Source organism: Harpia harpyja, chromosome 23, assembly GCF_026419915.1.
Source record: "Harpia harpyja isolate bHarHar1 chromosome 23, bHarHar1 primary haplotype, whole genome shotgun sequence".
In the NCBI taxonomy this organism is placed as follows: domain Eukaryota; kingdom Metazoa; phylum Chordata; class Aves; order Accipitriformes; family Accipitridae; genus Harpia; species Harpia harpyja.
In genome coordinates, this window is record NC_068962.1 from 15,504,170 (window position 1) to 15,523,132 (window position 18,963).

General features: G+C 36.4%; 1 protein-coding gene across 4 annotated transcripts in view; it reads right to left on the reverse strand.

The window, feature by feature from the left end:
• CNOT2 (CCR4-NOT transcription complex subunit 2) overlaps positions 1–18,963 on the reverse strand; it is a 94,597-nt gene that overhangs the window by 19,663 nt on the left and 55,971 nt on the right. For all 4 annotated transcript variants that reach the window (XM_052774312.1, XM_052774314.1, XM_052774315.1 and 1 more), the window contains 4 exons: positions 7,322–7,388; positions 3,823–3,970; positions 3,019–3,201; positions 99–178 (listed from right to left, as the gene is read on the reverse strand). In XM_052774312.1, the coding sequence (XP_052630272.1) occupies positions 99–178; positions 3,019–3,201; positions 3,823–3,970; positions 7,322–7,388 (478 nt within the window). The remainder of the gene's footprint in view (positions 1–98; positions 179–3,018; positions 3,202–3,822; positions 3,971–7,321; positions 7,389–18,963) is intronic.

An 18,963-nucleotide genomic window follows, 5' to 3' on the forward strand; every position in this document is an offset into this window, starting at 1 on the left:
TGCACTCCAACAGAACAAAGTATTTTCAATTAGATTTACTTAGTCAAAAAAATATCTCTACTGTACTTCAAGATCAACATTAATCATAGTAAACTCACCTGTTCCATTAAAAATGTTACTTGATAAGGAGTTATTCATTCCAAACGCCTGATTTCTGTTCATCCCAAATCCAGACATACTGTGAAAAAAATCCAGGAAGTCAGACAAAAGGGTATACATACTTTGTAACTTCCAGTGGAAGGCATTAAGGGGAAAAAAAACCTAAGACACTTAAATTATTTTAAGCTTAAGCAACCCACGTTAGCCTAAACTCAGTTTTTAATTATTTTCCTTTATACTTCTGAAAACTCTGAGCAGCAGCAGCAGGCACTGTTCAATCAAGACAACTGGAATGACTTCAAAATAGCTTCATTTTTTAATAGCCGCTGTGTCTTAAGACACCTGTCAACCAACAAGTTATGACAAACACGATTGTTAATAATTTCATATAGAAAAATGAAGCAGCAGTAAATGCAATAGTGAAAAGTCAGACTGCAATCCGTTCATTTGCAGGTGGGAAGCTGGATCATGGAAGTGATCAAGTTGATCATGACTCAGTTATAAGCTGAACAGTTATGGTGTGCAATCATCACCACGTACATACGGCACTAGCACGAGCCCACGGATGGTCTCTGCCACACAAGGATACCAGCTAAATTAAAGTTTCATACAGTCAGGCAAAAATGCTTGAAGACATCTAAATATCATATAGAACTACTGTGGTCAGAAAGACACCCTCACAAACGATCCGCTTCATTCTGTGCAAGCTGGAGATGTTGAGAAGCCCAAAGGTAGGCCCCAGCTGAGTGAAATGCTGAATTTTTGCCCTGTGGGAAATCACAACATTCATTTTTCCCCTGTAACAGGATGGAAGTTGATGTTTTAAAAGTTTCCGTAAATAAAAACATCAAACATCTTCCTAGTGGAAATTTTACCTACGTGGACTTTTTCCACAGTTAGAATTCTGAAGCATTTCATTCCAATTTGAAATAGCCCTAAATGCTTCATTTTGGATTGAGACATCAAGAAAGGGAATAGTTAGCCAAGGCTGGTCCTGTCCTGCTTTGCTTCCCCAAGGTAGTGTATCTGAAAGGCATCCAGATCTTTGACACCTCACACATCTGAAGAAACACACTCCTGGTATCATCTGTGAATTCTAGACCTGGTGAGAGCACCAACAGGAGACAACTTGGTCTTGAGGGTATATAATCTAGCCTGGTGACAGACAGTATTTCTCATGCAAGGGTTTTTTTGTTTGCTTTTAAAGTAATTAGAAATAACCATGTTAGGAATTTCAGGGATAGGAAAGGGATTAGGCCACAAAATGCATACTTCTCTACAATTGTTTGTAACCTGTTTTACCAATGTAACTAAGAAAGCGAAAGTGAAGTAGTTTTTAGGTTCAAAAACCTAAAAACTTTCATTCCTCCAACTAAGGCAACCATTCAGAAAACACTTCTTGGAAGTCACATAACTCATGCACCTGTCAGGGAAACACCATACATTTCTTTTTCCAAGTATAAATTCAAAATTTTGTTAAATATATCAATTAACAATTGGATATGTACCACTACTATACTTCCGTAGGCTAATAAACTATGGAATAAGAACTTGTCATTGTTCCAGTGATATTTCCTTCTCAACTTGTAAAAATTGTAGCTTCCTGAAAATGAGATATACAATGCAAACAGTGAAAGATGAGGATTTTAATTCAAATGCTCCTACAGACATGGATTTAATTATCTACCCTACAGCTGAACGATATTTAAACAAGTACTTTCTATACATACATCAATCTCCAAAAATCATTGTCCTCTGCACGTACAGTTTTTAAGTATATTACTATTTCAACCTTTTGTGATGCAAAAGTTTCAAAAATACTTTAAAATCTAAAATTATCTTTTAAAATTATCATCGCCTTTACATGCCACCATACATCACAGGAGAGAAAAGACAAATTCTATGTAATCAGGGGCAAGATACAAAGTCTTCTCACACTCCAAGAACATAAACCGCTACTACCAAGTCTCTATAGCTGTGATTGAGAAAAGCATTTTTATGCCTCTATGAGTGCGAAACTACAGAATTAAATAGCCTGACCAGTTTTCAGATGACCGTGACATTAGTTTTTGCCTTCCTTTATCCATTTTGTAAAATACTAGGTCAGGTTAGAGGTGGCACCTGACTGCCATGAGCTTGTTTGTGCTCCATCTAAGAGTCCGTCCCCTAAGGAAGGTCCTGAAGGGAAAAAAGGATGAAACTGGGAGCACAGAGATAGTGAGGTTGTGGAATGAAGCCTGGAAAGCAGTCAGCTGTGCGAAGCTGTGACTACACACATTAAATAATTAGAATCAAACACACTTTTTACTACAAGTTTATCAGCATGAACTAAGCATAAACACAGCACCAAACCACAGTTAAAGCCTAATGATTTATGATGTTAGAATCTTGCCCAGTGTTAGAAAAAGAGCAGAAGTGATTGAGAAGCTTTTGGCATCCAAATGAGCACCAAATCCTTAAATGAATGGCAAACCACTGTTCTCTGTATTATTCCTGAATTTAAAGAAGAAAATACTAAGTCCCTACTGTGTCTGCATCAGTTAACTATTCTTCCAGAATAACTATTGTGTTTTTAAATCTTGCCTTACTTCTTCCCAAACTCATAGATGAATAGTCTTAAAAGGGATGCATATACCCAAAAGTCAAGATATGTTTCAAAAACAAACTTGTGAACACATGAGAAACATCACATATTTTAAAGAAGCAGCAGTAGAAATTCAATAGTCAGAAACAGAATTTAGCTTAAGGCCTCAAAAAGCTTGCGTGAATATTAGAAGCAGCTTCAAAGTTTATTGCCAGGAGATGAGAACACATGAAGCAGCTTTTGAGCTTTATTCTAAAGGATAAAAATTAGATTTCCAGAGCAGCATTTAAGCATGTCCACAGCTGTACAGGGATGGTCCAACTAAACAGCCTTACCTGTTCACAGTAAAAGGTTGTCGAGAGGGTTGCTGCTTTGGCATACATATTATGCTTGGAGAGCTTCTGTTGGGGCTGCCTAACCCTGAACTGCTCATGCTGTTTGTCCTGCTGGGAATTCCAATGCCCTGACCAACCTGGGAGTGGTTCATCATATTCCTAGGATTCATAGGCAATATCCCCCTGAAAGAGAAAAACCATCCACAGAGATGAATCTGTACAATAGTATTTGGTTACTCATTTAGATTACTAACGTAGGACGGACTCTGAGCTGTTGCAACTTAATTTGTGCTTAGCGTCAACACGGCATGTTTGGATTACTCTCTATAATTAATGTAGTTTTGGGTTTCTTCAGAAATACCAGATGACCCATTACATACTAATCAAGTCCTTGGTCAGGTTTAGATAAATACTTAAGTATTATGCATTTGAGAAGGTGTCACAGCTCTTTAGTTAATGAGCACTTCAGACCTGCTACCTTAATATTCTTACACGGTGTATGACATCCATACAAAAATTTTAACCGTACATTTACCAGAACAATCAAAAAACAGTCTCTTACATTCTGAAGCAGAATTTGCCAGCAATTTGTCCTTTACATACAAAAATCAAATACTGTCTTACAGTAAGTCCTTACTGTTCTACAGTATTATTTCCCTAACACAGGCAGTGGTCAATAGAAACTACTTTTCTTCTTATTTTAATTAATTAGACTGTAAAGTAGTTGAGGCAAAATATGCAGAACATTTAACAAGAGCTCTGCAGAACGACACAATCGCAGAAATATTGGCTATCAATAAATACCTGCTCGGAGATGGAGGCGTGTGAAGTGACATTGTTGGTACCCCTGTTGTTGGCGTTACGTGGCTCGGTAACTGAGTGCCTTGTGATAAGCTGCGATTTAACTGAGGGGTATTGTTGCTCATTCCCCTCATTGGAAGGCCTAGTGCACCTATTGAAAAAAAATTCAGAGGGGTGGAGACATAGAGCAATCAGGAACAAAGTCTTCTCCATCAGGTGTAGATGGAAACAATTTATGCTGACAACCTACAAAAAAGTGTAAAGACTGAAGGAAAGTGCAGTGTAAAAACTAAGTCCTTCTTTGCCCAATTATCTCAAATTTAGCCCCATTTCTGTTAAACTTTAGAAAGGCTCTTTAAGGAATTTCTGCATTTGAGTCACTAACAAAATTTTGTTTCCTTTGAGATGCATACTGTAGAGAAAGGGTTCAGTTTTGAGGTTTTTGATGAGGACATGAAAATCTACAAATTATCTCAAAAAAGGCAGCATTTTGAGAAAATTAGTAACTGCACTCAAGAAACACGTTAATTACTTCTGAACAAACTGGTATATGTTTGGCAAGTATTTAGAACAGTGATCTGTCTTGCTAAAAATTAAGCAAACCTTTAATAAAAAAAAGAAAGCTATGAATATTTAGTTAACAATAACATTGCTTTTAGGACAACAAAAGCAACATTTTAGGCCAGTTCTCTGTAAAGTTTAAGTTGCTTCTTTTTGATAACAGAACTTCAGTGGCCACGATCAAGTCAAGTTCCATGTTTTGGGAAAAGCAAGCAAGCAGAATTTTAACTGCCCTCTATCAGCATGTAAAAATATACAGAAGATTTTTAACATTGTGATCAAAAGTATTTTCTATGCAAACAATTGGGTGTGACAGAATAAAGTAAGCACTTCAGTGAAGTAAAGAACAAAATTACTTTAACTCAGAACAGCAAAAGATAACCAGTTGCTGCCCTGTCTCAAAATGTCCAAAAACTTTATGAAGTTTCTCATCATTCTCACATCACTTTTTTGTGCTTATGAAGTTTCGGAATGATGTTCAAAGACAAGAAAAAGTCATTTAGTGCAACACATCAGTAGAAACAAACTTAGCATATAAAATGTGATAGCTATAAGTAACGGTCCCTATTGCTTTGGCATAAGGCTGCTGAGGTAGACTCACAGAACTTAAAACCTTATCTTGCAGACCAAACAAAACAAAAATTATGATGAATCAACACTCTCCCATAGCGGATCACCCCTGCAGAAGAGCTGAATATGCCAGTGTATAGCATGATTAAATACTAAGAATGCAAAGAACGGACATAGCATACGCTCAGGTTATTACAATGGACAAGGTCTGAAGAAACCTCCCGGTCATTTAGCGCTCTCACTTTAAGAACTGCTTTCTGTCTGTGTCTTACTCTACAATTTGCAATCCAAGTTTGCAATAACACTTTTGATAACACTTCAGATCTATACATTCAGATTAAGAGGTAGTGTGACTTGCTATAACAAGCCTCCTAAGACTTCATTAAATGCTGATTATATCAAGGTGTTCACTGTAAATATTTTGGCAATTTGCTGCATCAGAATAATTTCAATGAGCATAAATATATATTATAAATAATATTTCACGCTGATTAACAATTATGTGGAATTTAAAAAAAAAAAGGTAAAGAAAAAATACATACACTTCCAAACTAGATACAGTACACTGAAAAACATGATTACAATATTCAGGTTAATTTTGTGCAAACATTTGTTTCAGCAAAGCCAGTTTTACACTGATGGTTATTTCTTGTTGTTGGCTTTCTTTAAACTAGAATTTTTAATGAGTAGGGCTGTTACAGTGAAGTAGAACCATACTCCTGTGGCTGGCAAGGAGGGGCAGTTGAAACATTAACCATAAGGGGGGGGAAAAAAAAAACCCCAAACCCAAACTCTTTTCTTATGCTTCCTCTTTCCACTTTTTTAACTGAGACAAGAGATCTGCATGGGCTGTACTGGAGGCTGATCAATGAAGTGGCTGATTTCCTGCCCAATAGTTAAGTTATATTACCTATAGCATGACATCTTGCTTAATGACAGCTACCAATCTAAAAGCACATAGGCATTATCAGCTTTGCTCTTCCTAGAAGTACTTTAATCGTAAGCATTGACTTCAACACAGAAGTTTCTTCCCCCTTTTTCTCAATATTTGGTAGAAACTGAACCCCGATAATATTTACTTTCTAGTTTTTAGCCATGCATGTCTCCATGTTAGAGAGATTATGTCCTACGCACCACAACCAACTGAATGAACAACAAAGTTGATGAAAAAAGTTAACCTTAAAAATAAACAACAAATAACTGCGATAAACAGACTGAATAAACTACTTCAGTATCTTTATACAGTTACATCTGAAAGGTTCAATAGTGCCAGATTCAGGACCCAAAAAGTCAAGAGCCAAACATGACTCTCAGACTGGCCAGAAACTGCTCATATAAATCTCAGTAGCACAATCAAATGTCAGTTTATATTACATGGTCACTCATCAACAGCCACTGAGATAGTAAAAAAAAAAAACAAAAAAACAAAAAAACAAACCCAAACCCACTATATTTTTTAAACTATTTGAAGAAAGCCGAAAGAAGTTGTAAAGGCCATGCATCTAGCAGACAAAGCTCTTAGTTTGTCCAGATAAAAAACTCCAGACTCTCTAAAGTACTCTGAAGACACTTTTTCTTAGAATCCAAGTCAGATGCACTTGGCAAGAAAGTTGCAAGCATTCAAAAGCATATAGTGATAAAAGAGAGATGTTCACAAACCTGTTTTACTTGTGTAACTGTATCTAACTTAAGATATTCTGAGTCACTTTCTGGATGCACCTCTCCGCTACAAGGAGGTTCAGTTCTCAACGCTGGCCCTTAAGTTAGGTGGCTAGCGTTACACACTGTGACTGTTGCTCCATAGGTCTTCTATTGCAACAGTATACACAAGAATGGCAGATACAGAAAAAAATCTTCAAGGTATGAGGACAAAAAACCCAAACAGTGGTGCAGAAGGCAATAATCTTACTGGCATAGTTCTTTGCCAAATGCGAGTTGCCAAGCATGTACACAAGATTCAATTGCTCCTGTAGAGCATGAAATAACAGTTACAATTTAAGGTATAATTTCCTTCTATTCCTTACATATTTTTCTGAGCTAGGCTCATTTTGGCCCAGCTCACTTTCCTTAGATTTTCCTTCAGAGAGTCACAGTTAAATCACAGACATTCTTTATAGGATGATTATATTTTGATTTTTAACAGCTATACAGTGTCAATATATGACACTTAGCATACTAAACACTGCAAAAATGCATACTAAGCAAAGCACAAATGTATCTTAAAAAAAAACAACACACAAATAAGGAGACATACTGTCTTTTTTACAATCACCAGAAAACAAAGCCATATGCATGTTCTTTATCCAAAGAGCGTGAAACTAGAACATATTTAGCATAAAATAAACATATCATCAATAAAAAGAATTCTTACTTTGTTGCCCGTATAAACTTGCCCCAAACTGAGACAGCTGACCTGATGTTGATGGTGATGCCAGCATCTAAAATGTAAGAATAAAAGGTTATTAAAGACACCAAGATACTGTGCTATCTTGCTCTAAAAGTTTACAACACTATATTGTTTTGCCAAGAAAGTCAAACAGCAACTGAAAACTCCTTTTAAGTCCCCAAAAGTTTTAGAGACTCCCCAAAATACCTGCACAGTAACAACTGTAAAAGTATATTACATGTCAATAAAAATGTATGACTTTACATGTATAAAAACAGACTTTTACTTGCGACAAATAGCAGAGGAAGAAGTTTTAAAAGCTTTCAGTTTTTCTATCCTTGTAGCTAAAAGACCCATCTTCACAGAAGAAGGAATACCCTGTTATTTAAATCAGATATAGGGTTTTCCACCCCCCCCCCCCCCCCATGCATCATACAAGCAAATCAATCCCTGGTTCAATGTAATAACAGCAAGTGCAAAGTTTCATATTATCAGTTACAATAGTAAAAGGTCAGAAATGAGTGGCTAGGTAGCAGCAGGTATATAGAAAGAGATGAACTTCAGGTAAGATTCCAATGTTAAAATTATAATGCACTGCCCTAAGCGCTAGCTACACACTTGTATACACCATATGAATAGGTAAGATGTAGAAATGTCAGAAATAATCTTTCCTGCTCTATTATGCCTGCTTTAGAGATATCACATATTACCAAATATTTCCATTAAAACCTTCTTTGTCAACTTTCAGACATAACACAAGAAATGTGATGAACTAAAGAGACTCTTGGGAAGAGTGAGATCCAAACAAAAAAAAAAAAATCATAATCTATGAAGAAAGATTGAGATTTGGGTTTGTATATTCCAAAAAGAAGGCAACTAAGGTAGGGACATGACACCAGGCTTCCAGTCATTGCTCTAAGAGGAAAAGAATAAACTCCCTCTCCATGCTGCTGCAGAAATGGAAAGTATTAATGAATTTGAGAAACAGGAGATTTAGGCTAAATATTTGGAAAAAAAAAAAAAGCCCTTTGCAATCTTAAGGACAGTTAAGCACTGGAGCATCCATCCCTAGATGTTTTTAAGAACAGATTAGATGTTCATCAACATTAGGTATAGCTGATTGGCCCTTGGAACAAGAAGAGGTATTAGTTGACCTAATCCATCCAGCTCACAACAGAATATTCTACTCATACTTACCAACCCATCAGCAAATATCTGCTTGTTTAGTGCAGTAGTCTGGACTTGGATTGAATTTTAGGATGGTTTCAAGGAAAGGAATGTCTGGATTCTTACACATAAGGGGATTTCAAGCTTTTTCAACTTGAGAGTAAAGAATTCAAAACAAAATAGCTTTTACTGTGATAAATTGCTTTGTTGACTTAATCTAGACAAAACTCAAACAAACCTTATAAACTGAATCTGCTAGTTGTCTATACTGGGGCCAAATCTAGATGGTAGAAATGAGAAAGAAGATATGCAGGGTAGACACTAAATATCAAAAGTAGCATTCATGTCTGTAAATCACAAAGTATTTATGATTTTTTGAATACATACAGAAGGCATGAGAAGAGAAATTACAGCAGGCAATTACTGTAGACCATCACAAAACGTATCAAAAATATCACCCCAAAATATTATATACTCACACATACTTTGAGCAAGGTGCACATATTTGATAGTAAGCAACTACAGCAATAAACGTTCACGCTTGCATACACAAAGAGGTTTGAAATACTAAGACAAAAACTTCCTGCAGAAAAAAATATAACTAAAGTATGTGCCAAACTGGACCAAAGGTCTCCTTTCTTAGTGAAGAACTGGCTGTGAACAAAAAGAACACTTCAAATAACTACCAGTGGCTTCAGCTCAGCACTCATACAGCAAAGTTCACAGGCCACAGCTGCATCAGCAAGCAATGCAGCCAGAGCGCAGTGCATTTGTGAAACAAGAAAGTTGATCCTGAGGGCCTAACGTACATACTGTATGCATTTCTAGCTGGAGTTAGTTAGCCGCGACTATAACACCTGATGCCATGGACTGGTTGCCTGTGAGTGACTAGAACACGTTTGGTGTTCTGCTGGAGCTGCTGGAGCATCTCTCCCAGGCTATTTTGATCCAGAAGGAATCAAATTCACTCACACCAAGACTGCTCTGCAATGCGAACCAAAGCATGCTGAAGTGGGGATACTTGGGAGACAGACTTCAAAAGCACACTCCCCACCCAAACTAACAAACTGATGTTTGTTAAACATTGATAAAACAAGCTCATACAGCGATTTTAAGAAAGGAAAGACAAAGTAAAATGTTGAGGTAAAAAAAAAAACATTCAACTTTGAGAAGCTGGAAAATCCAAGAACATGTTGCAAGGTGTGGCAAATTGTAATTCCATAGGAAAAAAATGAGAGAAAAAGGTTACGAGATACCTTCAGAGACAATGACAAGGGCACACAAGCAAAAAAAAAAAAATCCCAAACCAACCAGATATTGAGATAGAAACAGCAGTCAAAAAGTACTACTAGCTTTAGGACAGGTAAGCAAAACAGTTAAGCCAAAAACAAGATCCCATAAGAGCAGCTACTCAGGGCATTCAAAAATTGCTGTGATGGCATGTGATATAATTAGCAGATGATGGTACAAAGCTCAGCATAAAAACCTTTTATTTATAATGTTAACTTAGATACAAAAAAACTATTTTAAAAAATCACAGACCTAAGAGGTACTAGATTACTTGAAAGAGAGGAAAAAGAATCGTACCTCTTCTACACTGAGTACTACTTGATTTTTTAAATTCAGTTAAAAGAAAAGGAATGGCAAATAATACTTAATGAACACTGCTTATTAGAAATTGGATTTTCTTTTGAAACATTGCAAAGTAGGTCACATGCATTGTGCCATTTGCTTTTACATGAAAAGTTAATTGCAAAATGACTTGTAGAGAAACCTTTATAGAAAACCATAATAAAGGCCAAGTATTAAATTCAATAAGTCTAATAACTAGTCTTAAAGTCATAACATACTTAGAACATCAAAGATAACAAGCCTCAAGAAGAAATAAATAAAAATTTCTGTGGATCTGTTCCAGGCTGATTAAATGCAGCATTTCTCAAATCTCACGGAGAAGGAATAGTTTATTTTGTAATATCCCCAAAAAACCCTCCCCAGTATTGAATGCTTTTTTTCTGTCATAGCTAAGTAAGGTCCAGTTTAAAATTCTGTCGTCTTTTTCTATTATTTCCGCATAATTTAGGTCAACAACAAAACAACTAAATTAGCCAAAACCTTAACCTGTGCTACCCGGACGTTTATGTGCATTCACAACCTCTAAGTCATTATTATAGGCTACTCAAACTTGGTCTACCAAAGATAATGAAGATTCAAGATGAACACTATTGGTAGTATTTAAAACATTCATTCTGGCATTCTGCAATCATTGTATTATCTGACTGGACTACTAGCCACATGACACGCAAAATGTAACAACTCTCCAAGAGTGTACTTGCAACAGTGGCTAGAAGTCACTCTTGAATATCTTTTAGTCTGCAACAGCCAAAGATCATGATAATCTTAATAAAAACTAAAGCAGCCTAACCCTTAAGGTGACTAAAGCCTCTTCCAGTTGGTAAGACCTTTTAAGCTTTACCTTATTATGTCAGTATTTTAGGAAAAAAAATGCTCAGAATTATACCTGTAACAACCTTTGAAAAACAAAACGTACCAAATTACTGCAATCACATCAATGAACAGCATATTCTAGCAGTTGTGTATACAATACCAACTTCTTTAAACAAGTGACTAGTAATCTTCGATCGAGTCAAGGAAATCGTTGAGCAACTTTCTGACACCTATAGCTTTTGCTGCATGTGTAGAAAAAAACCCTCCACTCCTCAAACTTTGGCATTTAGGTTTAAATCAATTTGCCAGTGGTTAACAGCTACAAAACCCAGTTGTGAAATAGCACAGGATTTCTGCTTCTATTCCAACCGAGCATGACTGAACTAGACAGATTGTTTCAATTGGCTTTCCCTGGACATGTTAGGAGACGGAGGAGGCCTCAGACTTGCATTTCCCACAGGGCAAGGAGACAACTGAGCAAACAAGACCTTGTGTAACGCGAAGGGTGCGCTTTATTCTGCTGGCACACAGAAGGACCAACAGTCTGTACGGGCAGGCTGAAGGACCGAGCTGATGACACGCAACTAAGATGTGAACATCATTTTACTCGCAAGTCTCAAACAGTCACAGTGCAGTTCTGATCATGGAAGATTCTGCATCTAAACTCAAACCAACTGATGATGCAAGCTGATGGCCCAGTTTTTCTGGACTGGTCCACACCAAAAATCAGTAAGACCTAACATGCTATCAGGCAATTTCCTACCCCTAGCGATGAACAAGATCTTACTGTAACCGCTTTTGTCAACTCTTGCTGAGTTTACCGCAGTAAGTTCATTTAAGAGCGTCAATAATCTCGAAAAACAGCACCAGCAATTGCTTAAATTTGCCAGAACTGTGGAAAAAAAACCTCTGCATTTTACAAACCTCTCGGGAGGCTGGTGAACAGAGGCTGCAGCCTCCCTGAAAGCAGAGGGAGGTGGCGGGAGGAGGCCCAGCAGCAGAGCTGGCTCATGGGGTTCCCGCCTGCCGCCGGCACCGCAGCATCCTGCCTCTTCCAGGCAAACCCCCAACTTACCGCGGGGACAGCTGCCCGTCACCGTAACTGCCGCGGTAGCGCACCTCGGCACGGCGGCACCAAGAAAACTCGGAAAGCGACGCTTCTGCACAGGCTGCTACATTATGCAGTTATAGCCCAAAGCTACTTTCCTAAACACAACGCAAGCTGAAGTTAAAATACATCACTCCAGCGCTACAAGGTCAATTCCTAAAAGCAAAACATGTTAGAATAAGCAAGTAAGTCTGTGAGTAATATCTGGCCTGATAAATGACAGGTTTCGCACAGGTGCAAACATCAGCATCATTTTGTATTTGCACTACTTTATTTCTGGTATCTGCCATCTGTGCTGCACTATTTAATAATAAAACAGCTGACCCACAGCCTCAAAAGGAGAGACTGTTATAGTGACATAAAAAAAAAAAAAACAAACCTAATAAATCAAACCAACAAATAAGAGATTAAAAAAACACTTTTCTATACCAGTTAAATATTTAGTATTACTATTAGTCCTCCTCTAGATTACATAATGCTTTTTAATACAGTGTTCACAAAATTCACACGTTACAACAAAACATTTCCAAATCTCAAAAATCAGAGATCAATGAAGAAATTTTGAAAGCTGTATATTTGCAGGGTATTATTTGCAAGCAAAAATTGTTACTGGTATAAATTATTTGTGAAATATAAAAACAAATACAATAGTGAAAAATCAATGAAATTTTATTCGATCTTTCAGATTTCACCATTTACAGTTTTGGTCTTCTGCTTCCAGTGGCACTTGGGAAGCACAAGGAGGTAGGACCTCACTGCTGTTGGCAGCAGTATCTCAAGATCTTAAAGGCAAGATGTTGCCTTTAAATGACATTATTAAATGAGATTAACATGGCTATTAAAGTAAAACTCTAAAAAAAAATATTCTCCCTGTGCAGAGACATTCAGTTTGATGGTACAGTATATTAATAAGCCAAAAGATTACTGAAAACTCATTGAAAGCTGCTACAAAAAGTGCCATAAGCGATTAAGAACTAGGACAACAAAGCAAATATTTTATTTCAATTAAATAACCAGTTGCATATGAAAAACTAAAAAACAAACAAGCAAACAAAACCCCAACCACCCAGACAGTGTGCATGTAAACCACCAATATTACAATACAGTATGTTCAGTGAACTGAATTATTGTGTAAGAAACCATAACCTCCCCCTCTAGGAAAGGCAGATGATTTTATGCATGGAATTAATCTGGTCCAAGGAACCACTTCAAATGCTAAAGCTGACATACAAAAACTATTATATATTGTTGATTTAAGTGGAGATGCAGTAAAATACAGCTTTTTAGATGAAGTACAGAAACAACACCTACCAGAGTCCTTTAGTTCTTCTATAAAAAAATCTAAATACAAACTCAATCATGGTGAAAATTATATACTACGGTCATCAATAGTGAAATTAATTTCCTTATGATATAATTTCAAATTGTGAAGTAAGTGATGTGAAATAACTTCAATTCAGATACATACTTTTTGCAAACTCTGTGACAGAGGATAAAACCCCATTTTCCTCTCTAAGTAAAATTAGTTTATCATGTATTGCTTTATTTGATAAACCCATCCAGGTACAAACTTGTAGGTGACACAGTGAAAGGCTGCATTTTGCATTCTAAACTTTTTGTTCTTTCTTCATACTGTGTAACTCTCTTATGAAAACACAAGCTATAGGTAGAATGACAATAGGCTCTGAAAGGGTATACTCACTAAAACACAGTTTGATTCTAATCTCATCCCCTGCAAGTCCTTCCAACTGTTTTCAGTAATGGCATTGCAATTTTCATTCACTTAAAGTTTGTTTTTGTTTTTTAAAAAACCTTATTATGTACTCACTAAAAGATGCAAAGAATGTTTAATCACTCTCTGGGAAGGTAAAAAGCAACTCTGTTGCTTTGCAACTCACACTTCAAAGAAAAAAGCTTAAGCCATGTGTTTCACAAAGCAAGCAGAGCAAACCAACCCACTATTCAGTCAAATCTACAAGTATGTTTACATGCAAAGTAATGCATATGAAAATATTCATTTGCCATTTATAATTAATTAAAGACATTAATCTATTTTCTTCCCAAAATAAGCTTTACTTTTTTTTTCTCCACAAACGGATCAAAACTATTCAGACTACAACTTCCATTAATGTAAAACAGCTCTATTCAATCAGCCAGCATTAGCATGAATGCTGCGACTGCTCCTGATACAAGAGGGTTCAATGGGAATTCTTAAATACTTACAACTCCATGTGCAGCATCTTAAGTTAAATTATGACTAAGCTAACAAGCTCTCGTGCAATGACTAAGGCAAATGCCAAGAAAGATGCCTTGGGAAACAAGATACCACAGGTTTCCTTAGAATCCTAAAAAATAGCATTAGAAAGTCAACAATCCAGCTGGAACGTGGTGTTCAGCAACCCTAAAGCCAAAGCTGTCTCCAGAAGACTGATTAAACCCTTCCACATGTAGTTTCCCAAACTTAGCAAGATTCTGGATCTCTATCTCCATGGTAAGCTAAGTCTTGTTTCAGGGTTTTCTCTCTTGTAAAAGTACCACTTCTTTATAAGGCCATATCTTTTAAAACACAGTAAGAGTTAGGTAAAGGTTCCATAAATTACTTTGATGGAAGTTCGCGGTAAAAGGCTTTGATAACAGCTTCTGACCACCCCTTCGCTGTATCACCACCATCGTGTCCATTACAAGACAAACCCACTGACACCTGCCTTCATGCAACTGTCTCACAACAGAGGAACACCTGAATTTGATCCATCACAGAAATGCTTCTACTACATCAGGATGGAAGAAACCTCTGGAAAGCAGGCTCCCAGAATCAATAACCCATTTCGCTAAGCTCAATATCCAAACATGAAGACCTACTTCAGGGAAGGTAGTGCCAGGGAGCTAGATAAATAGTTGCAATGAGCCAAATCTAATCTGCAGGCTAGATCTCACTTGCTTTAATTGTTAAAATATATTTGACTTCACAAGAAGCCACATTTTGAAAGAACATCAGGTCTCAACTGAGAAAGTCCAGAATGAGTTAAAACATTAAGATTTTTCAGAGAGGAGAATAAGCTCAGCAAACTAACCCATTAGAAGTGCAAATCAGAGAATTATTACTATGTTGCTGTAAGCATTTTATCATCTGTTGAGCAACTGGGAGAGAAAATGAACAGCAAAGCACTGGGCCAAGAAATGGAAAAAGCATTCACTGAAAAATTTCTCCTAACCTTCCTCATTATTTGGGCAGATCTTCATTAAAAGGCATGTCTGTCTACTGTCAGATTTATGACTGCAGTTCAGAACAACAGAAGATGCCCTCATCCTACATTCTCACATAGGCATCTTCAGGGGGTTGGTCTACACTGGTCAAACTTTGTAGAGCACTACTTACATTCTTATACATGAGAAATCAAAGAAGTTCAGACTGAATGGGTCCCATCTTCTCTCAAACCTCATTGTCATTTTTTTTTCTCCTCATTTGAAGACAGTAGATTCAAAAGTATATGAAGGCTTTGAGTTACCAATTTCTACCATTGTCACTCTACCTAAATAAAAATACATGTACCTTGTCCTCAAAATTATTTTGCTGAGTGCATAGACAGCTTAATTAAGTTGGTGAAATTGGCCACAAATAAGCTCTGCAATTATTTTATGGGCACATTGTGCATCTCGTTGTCAATTTAAGTTACAGGACCACACTTGTTTCAAGAGAAATCTTAAACTATTTTCTTAAACTGTTCCATTTTCTGCAAGTTCTATAAAATGCCTAATTTCTTTGCCAAAAGATTATTGACTTGGTTATCATGCGCTGACCCAAAGTGCAGCAGAATTCATAGACAGAGCATTCATGGATATACTCTGTTCCACTTCCCTACTTAGCATAGCAAGGTTTGCGATGACTCAAGGCAAAGCTGCTCATTTAGTAAAATGAAAGCATTAGATGGCTTAAGTAAGACCTAATCTCATCTAAGGAACCATAATTTTGTGCCTAAAACAACAGACCCAAACAGCATCCATATGATTTTAGAAGCACCTTGTGCACATCAGTAACATGCAACTTTTCCATTTCAATTACTGTATCAGTCCGGCCTGTCTAGAACTGTATTCCCTACTGAGAAAACAACAGGCAAGTTAAAAGAAAGCTTTTAGGTTTTAGCTACACTGAGGTTCTGAAATAAAAATAACATGTCCTAAACTATTTGCTGCTGCTACTTTCCACTTGTAAAAAGTCTTCAAAATTTAAGACAGGACTTAAGCAGTCTTAGTTCACTTCACCTTTGTGTAAAAGAAATTATTTTAAAATACAAATTAGCTAAAGCAACAAGTCACAAGAATACCACATCAGTAAGTGCGATGAAAATTGTTTATTAAAGGCATACAATATTTTTTTCACATCTTTTTCAGATAGGTTCTAAATTCTTTTTTCACTTAGTGAATGAAGAATTATTTCCTAATATAATTTGAAAAAATTTAAACCCTCCACCATAGGTGTTAAAACAAGGTAGAAAGCTGAAAAGCTCCCAACCCAGTCAAAAACTGTGCGCAAGTCATCAAAGTACCCCACCTGAAGACAATGCCTCTTCACAAGTATAGAAACCCTACTGTAAAATTAAAGTGAAAAATAGGTTCCGAAGTTTATACAGAATATACTTCCAGTAATAGTCCTTACTCTAAGTTTTAGGAAGGTTTCACCATTCTGTATATTCCTCTGCTTGGAGTACACATACACATGCGCAGTAACAATTCCTTGGAAAGTAGCAACTTTTAAGGTCAGAATCAGTAACACTTCAACAAAGCAAAAACCAGAAAAAAAACCATAGTTATGTCCAGTATGAGGGTAAATACTAAACAAGCTCTAGCCCTTTGCAAAGGGCAGTATTTAAGGAGGCCATTCACAGAGGGCTTCCCTCAGCACCACCCTATTTCAGGTTGAAGAACTCTAGAGGATAAACAAAGCACGAATGAAGGACTCGGGATTCATATGTATGCATGATACATTGGAGAAAAAAAATTAAAGTTTCAGTCCTTTTCTACAGGTTTGTAGCTAAAACCTGCAATACATTCATTTTACCTGCTCTCAGTAAAAGATATACAAGAAACTGAAAATGAAAAAAAAAAAAAGGAAGAATTTAAATTGCAGTAAAACTGCACCTTGTTTAGATAATTCTACTATTAAAAAAAAGGTATAAAGACTGTTTTTCAGTAAGCTTACAAAGAGATTGTGTATGCTATGTTTTAATCTTTTTTTATTACCAGTTGGCTTTTCTGAATATAAAAGGGATTTCCTCCTTTCCGCAAAGTTTCTTCTACCTTTATTTTGTCCCCACATTTGCCTACTCCATTTCAACATAAACATGAAGACAGAAAGATTCAAAATGTTTCAAGATATAGAATGCTGGACCTTTTTCCCCCTGGTGTTCATAAAACTGGATCCAGGTTTTGAATGTTAGTCTTTATTAGCTTACTCAGAGAAAATTCTGAGCAAATTTATTTTTGTCTGTCAATACTATGTGTTATCCAAATAACAACACAGTCAATATATTTATTGTGTTCTCACATACAGAACAACATATTTAGTAGAATTCCAGTTGAAAGATTATTTGAAACATGGTTATTTTCAATTGGAAAAGGTTTTCAAAGCTGCAAAATTGGTTGGAAACTAAAAAGAATACAACCACCCTTGCAACCCTTCTCATCTACTGTGAGCCAAATGAGGTATCAAAAGGATCATGTAATACAGAATATACATTTAGCTATACATGAGTGATCACAGATGTACAGACAATGTCAATATCACCATATTAAAATATTAAAATATTTATTTTGATCAATTTTTAAAAAAATATTACAATAGCATATAATAGTTCAAGATTTCATAAGCATAAACTCAGAAATTTGTAATGGTGAATAGTGAAAGCTACAGGGAAAAAAAAAAGCCCTCAAAAAGATTTTGGAAATAAAACTTTAAAAAGCTTTTGCAAAAATCACTCTTCCATTTCCTGTAGGAACGACATCACTCTTCTGCCAACTACAGCAGCTTCTATGCCCCATTTTGGCCACTTCTCCCACAAGCTTTCACGATCTCTCATTTGTCACTCCTGGTGCCTGGAACACCCACCTTCCTTCTCTTGAAGTCCCATTCTAAGATCCACTTCTGCAACATTGCCTACAGAAAAAGTAGGCAACTAAAACACTCATTCATTGTGTCAACAACGTGCCAAGCATCAGCTTTCACTATGTACACTGTACAGTATATACATATACATATAGTATATGATCATCTCACTTTACATTTCTTACTACACCATAATGATTTCTCCCTCAGTGCATCAAATCTAAAAGTGGGGATTTAATATCCAAAAATCACTTTGGAGAAATAGCATCTACTGGTTTTGTGAGTGCTAGCTGCATTTCTTGGTGCTCACAGAAAGGAAAGCATGTTCAACATTATAAATATTCCATTGTGCCTGTGTGCATCTGTGGTACATGCACATATGTAATAGACAAACAGAAAAGGGCAGCCTATTTAATTTTCTTTACACTGGAGTACATTTTAATCCTTCGCTGGCTCACCTGAAATTTCTCAAAGTAATTCCCAATTACGAAACTGAATTGGAAAGCTGCATTTAAGCTTTTTGTTTGTTTGTTTGTTTCATTTTGTTTTAAAAAGCCTTCAACCCTAAACCTATTTCCTTCTCTTTGAAAATCTGCATTAAAATTCATCTAACTAAGAGTCTACAGGAAATGTTTATGTTTACATAGGTCAAGGTCTATCAAGACTACGTTCACATCTGTCTGCTATTAAACAACTGTATTTCTGGACAGTCATGGAGGCAGACTTGAAGCAATGACACCTTTTTGAACGTCTGAAGGGATTTTTTTATTATTTGTTTTTAATTAAAAAGAAAATCTAGCCTACATG